Consider the following 6,496-nt stretch of genomic DNA (forward strand, 5'->3'; position numbering starts at 1 on the left):
GCCAAAAAGTTCTATTTTGGTCTCATCTGACCACATCACCTTCTTCCAGGCCTCTTCTGAGTCGTCCAGGTGGTGAATGGCGAACTTCATGCGGGCCTGTACATGTTTCTTCTTGAGCAGGGGGACCTTGCGTGCGCTGCAGGATTTCAATCCATGACGGCGTAGTGTGTTACCAACCGTTTCTTTTGTAACTGTGGTCCCAGCTGCCTTCAGTTGATTCATCAGTTCCCCCCTTGTGGTTTTGGGATGATTCCTCACCGTTCGCATGATCAGGGACACCCCACGAGGCGAGATCTTGTGTGGAGGCCCAGACCGAGGGAGGTTGGCGGTGGTGTGGTGCTTCTTCCATTTCCTGATAACTGCACCGACAGTTGATCTTTTCTCTCCAAGTTGCTTTCCGATTCTCTTGTAGCCCATCCCAGCCTTGTGCAGATCAACAATCTTGTCCCTGATGTCCGTAGAAAGCGCTTTGGTCTTGCCCATGGTGGTGATGTTGGATGCTGGTTGTTTGGGTGTTGACAGGTGTCTTTTATACAGGTAACGAGGTGAGGCAGGTGTATTTGATGTAGATAATTGGTTGGGATTGGGGCTGTGTCTTAAAGAAAGACTAACTGGCTTGTAGGAGCCAGAATACTTGCTGTTTGGTAGGGGGTCATATACTTGTTTTCTTTGGGATTCTGTCTTTCACTGTTAGAATGTACATATGATTAAAATTGTAGATTGTTGCATTCTTTGTAAGTGGGCAAACCTGCAAAATCAGCAAGGGGTCAAATACTTTTTTCCCCCACTGTAACTATGTTTTCAGTGGTGTATAAATACCTTACATAATGAACCATTATGGGTTTTTTTACCTTAGAATGAGCCATTTCTATCTACCGTGGGTCCTCTTACATGATAGTCACCTTGTTGCATGTTTCTACAGTAGCCCAAACAGACAAACCGCCTCACAAAGCGTATTCCTTAAAGCCCCGTTTGGCCATGAAGTGAATTAGACAAACCAAAATGGAAATAGGTTACTTGAAGTCTGACACAAAATACATAGATGAGCTATAAAGTTAACTAAGCCAAAGACCTCTGCCCACAAAAGACCAGGAAATACCACAAACTCACTTTATCACCTGAAGAGTCACCATCCAGAAAAGTACAAAGTTTCAAGCACCATCAATTAGACTCATCCCCTCGAAGGAGCAGCCAGGCAAGAGAAACATCTCCACAACAGACCATAACGTTGCACTAATAGTCACCGGTGAAAATGAGGGATTTAAAATGATGAGTATACATGCACGCAGCTGACATGACACACATTCTTGCCAACCATTTGTCATTATTCCACAGTTTCACTACTCCAAAGGTTCAGTGCAGCAAGAAATGTAGCACTGCACCAACAAAGGCAGGGAAGAAGACTGCAAGCTAGTAAATATGCATATAAATAATGCAGGTTTCAAACTTTTAAAGAAAATCAGCTTTGAAAAGAAAGGAAATGTATTTGACAGTTTTGTTAGGCCTCAAGGACACACATTGCGTTTTGGTGTTTACATGTTTACTGAATGTAAAAATGTTTGTTTGTTTACACGAAAACTCCACAGGGCACCTTTAAGAGAACAGTGAACAGAAACTGAAATGATCCCTTAATAAATCCCCTTATTGATCAAGACTAATCATAAAGATGTAGATCAAGAAATGCAGACTAGTTAAAGACGCAAGACAACTGAGATGTGGCTTAAAAACTATTGCATAATAAGGTGCTAGGTTGGGTTGATATGTGTTCAGGATTGCAGAATGTGAGGAAATCTTGCCATGAGTTTATTGCAGTAGCATGTCTTCTCAATCTCTGTATACTTGGATCATTTGATGGAACTCAATTTGCATGCTAAAGCTTTGCATAAGGGGAAGGTCATATCATTAACAAGGTTATTTATCACATCCATACACAGTTCTCTAATAGGACAAAATTACACTGAAGAGAACTGAAAAGAAAACTGAGAAAAAGATTGATTTCTTTTTTGCAGAAAGCTGAAACAAATTTCTCTATTTCAGACCAGTATTGCATTCAAAGAGTTGGAATAAGCACTTTGTTGTTTATCTGCTACAATCTCAGCAGGTTTTCACCATACTCTTTGCGGATATGGAGGCTTTGTGTGAAAAGGAGAGCCTGTTTGTTTTGGACGGGGCTGAGTGCAGTTGAGCGCAGGGTTCACTGCAATGTTTCACTGTAGTGTTAACATTTAAAAGCAGCCAGGGGAGCTGTGCTGAGCTCTTAAAAATAACCAATTCTCATCTCTGCTGCTGACACTCCTGACCTTGGACCATTATCATTGCAGCACACTCAGACGGCTTGGCATGCACAATCTGTACAGAGCTAGCACAATGCACATACAAAGAGAAGAAACAGAGAAGGGCTTCAGCCAGCACGAGGCGCACACACTGAAAGCATGAGTGAAAGCAAATGCAAACACAATCTCGTCTCTCTGAAGAAAAAACAAAAGCTCTTTCTCACTCTCGCTCACTCAGTATACACACACAAATACAGTATATACAAACAAAATAAATCCATGACAGACGAGGTAAACTATAAAGGCCTCCTAAATAATGCATGATGTGTTTTACCTGCACCTTTGCCATGCTCCACTGTCCATGACTACTGTACTTGGGGCAGATACGGGAACTGCTGGGAGGTATTGTTTGAGACTACTTGCTGTTTACCTGCATCTATTCAGGACCTAGGTTTCATCGACCCAAGTCTGATATTTACACACTGCGCTTTAACGTCATCTTGATGTCCCTGTTTCCCGGGGAGAGATTAAACCTAATACTGGACTAAAAAATAATCTATGATGACAAATGCCAAAACATCAAGGGGCAGGGTTTGTCAGTGTTAAGAGAATCTCTGTCATGTCCCTGTGCTTATTTCAGCAATGCTGTGCAGCACTGTGACAAAAAACAAATGATGGGTCTTGCTCTGCCTTGTTTCTATTCATTGAAACATTACCTCCACTGTAGAAGAGGAAGAAAAGTAAGCAGGATTATCTCATCCCACTTGCAGAAGATTTTGTAAACAGATTTTTACACACCACACCCTACTTTGTGAAAGTATTCCTGGTCTGAAATATACGCCACTCAATGCATTTGCATTCAGTAATTATCACTCAATACTGTAGTTTCCAATGTTAGTGGCGGTGTCCGCCAGTACCACTCTGGATTTAAATTGCCTACCTATACACAAGGGATTCCTGAGACATGATGTGTGCTATGTTGGGTTATTAATGCAAACTGAACAATTTCCTACTGCTGCTGTTTCACATTAAAAGCATTCGAAACACCAGGCGGCTTTTATTGTGAAGTAGTCACAGGAAATGCAGTGTCTACAAAGCAAGACAACATATTTTTGGGCATTTGTGTGAAAGCGCACTTGCTATTACCACAGTAACCAGGGGAGTCACGAAATCAACCAGAGTTTATAACTTTAAAAAATTAAATACTACACTAAAATATTTAATAACTTGTTGCAGTGTGGGGATTAGTTTCTTTCACAGCCTCAACCACAATAAGATATGTATTTTGTATTGTTGAATTATGTTTCATCAGTGCCTGAAATACCAGCTTTCCTTGCTCGAATTCACCTTGTTTGTCTGTAGCATGTAACTAAGCCATGACTCAGGATTAAATCTTTCTGCAGCAAACTTCCAGACTTTGACTGACAACACGGCATGTCGGTCGGAAGAAAAGCTCTCTCCTCTTCTCCACTTCAGAGTGTCATAAAGCAGCCTCTCTGTCAGAGAGTCATGCAAAAACATATCTGACAGTGAATACATTTGAAAAAGCTCTTAGGTGTGTTTGATGTCCAACACTTGAAACCACTCCAAAAGTGAACAACTCACTCACAAGATAAGTCAACTCTTCTTTCCTTCTGTTAATATTCAAAACACCATCATACTATCTTACTCAAGTCAGCTTTTTCTAGCCAATGGTCAGTTCATTAGACTCTTAAATGTAACTTATTACTTTACAATTACACTAGCATTTCATTCTTTTTGTGCATACTGGCAGCATAAAACCATCGTTCTAACCGTTTTATGATCCGTGGTTAGTGGTATAAACAAGATATGCTACATCACCTAAGCTAGTATGATTTTACTTTCTGGAGCTCATGACCATACATGACGGCTGGGACATGGTATGGTCTGGTAAAGTGAGAGCTTCAACTTCAGGCTTTACCACAAAAGTCTGGTACAACGTGCAACATGCATACTCATCTCATCTTAACTTCACTCGTGAACAAGAGAGATCCTTGAAATCCCTCACTAGGGACAACTACTCAGCCCCGACCAGACAGGTCCACAGATTTTGAGGTGGGAACTCTGATTCCAACCATTCACACCAAAGAAAACTACAAAACTACATCATCAGCAAAAAGTACATCCTGAGCATTTTCAAACTTCTCCATTTTGGGTGTTCGGATTTGCCATTTTAGTCTGGACAGCAGATGAAAATGTAGCAAAAGTACTGTGTTTTAAAACAAAAATGTAGTAGTGGGGATGTAGCCTCAAACTCTTGTGACAATTCACTATTCCCCTGAATTGGTGAGCCGAGTTAGTTGTTACTGCACTAGTTTAGTTACTGGATATAATTAAAAGATAGCAGGCTCCTTCATTAAACACATGGTCTTTCCTGTTTGTTATTTTCCCTGAAGCTCAATTAGCCTAGTGTTATATTTAATAAAATTGTAAAAATTCCTTCTGATGTGAGCAGAGTCACTCTTTATTTCAGGCAAGGTGGCGCACTTTCACAATAAAACACTCCAGGAAACCCTGTCTACAAGATCTGAATATGAGGTTTCACCATCGACAGGAGTCTCCTTTCCAGCACAGTAGCATAAGATTTAAGAAGAATGAGCAGAGAGATACACCAATAACAGGAGCACATCCACCAGTGGAACCACCACCCTCGTCAGCCAGTCCATAGGTACTGTCCCAACCTCCATGTGATACTGAAGAGGCGTTTTGAGTAAGAGAGTAAGAGCTTTCTGACTACTTCAGTGACCTCCATTGGACAGATGGGCAGGTGTCCTTGGATTATGAATAAAGGCTATTCCCTTGAAATGTGATACTTGTTAATAGCATTTCCCACCAGCATACTGTCCCCTTTAAACACACATCAGCAGACAATAAAGTTTATAAAGTGTAGCCTCTTAATTTTGTTTTTGTACAAACCTCATCTTTACAACCTGGATGGTAGCTATCGATATAATGGAGAGTGGGCTATTAAAGCTTCAGGTTAATGATGAGAGTAAAATTGCTAATCTGTAATGAATTTCATGCTTGATTATTATTTCTTATCTTGAAGATGATATTGCTTGCCCTCTAGCTCAGGTAAATGTGATTTGAAATGCCGGGAGGCTTTTGGTTCTCAAAGGTGAACTAAAACTTCACAGATCTGAAATAACATCATGTTATGCTGATGATAAACTTTCATGATCAGTTTTCTTCTAATATTCCCACCTTCTCATTTCATTACCGTTGGCTGGGAATCACACCTGTAACCCTAACAGTGTTGTGCTATTGAAATACAGAACACAATACCTTGTTGACCTCCAGGATTTCCCTCCTCTCCTCCGTGGCTGGGCGGCTCTGGCCGGCTGAGCGATCCTCGTGTTTTGAGCTGTCATCCTCCACAAAGGGTATCAGTTGCTGGAAGGGACAGCAAACGAAAAATCTGGCTATATTATTTACTGTAAGCAAGACAACTGTAAGAGGATCTCTTCCTTAATGCTGACATATTCAACTGATTTATATTTCATGAAGTGGAAAGAATCTCCACTGTGAAAGTATCATGTGGCAATCAACTCTGTTTTAAGAGTAGTACACAAAGTAATCAGGACTAAAACTCACTTTCTGATGCACTTTTCTCTTGTTACTCTCTTCTTATCTAATCCATGGTCCAGAAACCCTAAAAGCCGGCTGCTGTATATTCACATTTTTCCTATATGCCCGCTGAGTGCAGTTACAGTGGGGGAAATAAATATTTGACCCCTTGCTGATTTTGCAGGTTTGCCCACTTACAAAGAATGCAACGGTCTATAATTTTAATCATATGTACATTCTAACAGTGAAAGACAGAATCCCAAAGAAAATTCCAGAAAATCACGTCATATAAATTTATTAAAATTGATAACCATCTGATGAGAAAAAAACAAGTATTTGACCCCCTGGACAAACAGCATGTTAATATTTTGTAGAAAAGCCATTATTGGCCAGCACAGATGTCAAACGGTTTTTATAGTTGGTGACAAGGTTTGTGCACATTTCGGCAGGGATGTTGGCCCACTCCTCCCTGCAGACAGCCTCCAAATCATTCAGGTTCCGAGGTTGTCGCCTGGCAACTCGAATTTTAAGCTCCCTCCAAAGATTTTCAATTGGATTCAGGTCTGGAGACTGGCTAGGCCACTCCAGAACCTTGATGTGCTTCTTCTTCAGCCACTCTTTTGTTGCTTTGGCGG

At 40.9% G+C, this 6,496-nt stretch overlaps 1 protein-coding gene across 1 annotated transcript in view; it reads right to left on the reverse strand.

The window, feature by feature from the left end:
• LOC123976768 (mediator of RNA polymerase II transcription subunit 30-like) overlaps nt 1–6,496 on the reverse strand; it is a 32,621-nt gene that overhangs the window by 24,216 nt on the left and 1,909 nt on the right. The window contains exon 2 of the mRNA XM_046059115.1: nt 5,580–5,728. Coding sequence (XP_045915071.1) covers nt 5,580–5,728 — 149 coding nt within the window. The remainder of the gene's footprint in view (nt 1–5,579; nt 5,729–6,496) is intronic.

Source organism: Micropterus dolomieu, linkage group LG09 (assembly GCF_021292245.1).
Source record: "Micropterus dolomieu isolate WLL.071019.BEF.003 ecotype Adirondacks linkage group LG09, ASM2129224v1, whole genome shotgun sequence".
In the NCBI taxonomy this organism is placed as follows: Eukaryota; Metazoa; Chordata; class Actinopteri; order Centrarchiformes; family Centrarchidae; genus Micropterus; species Micropterus dolomieu.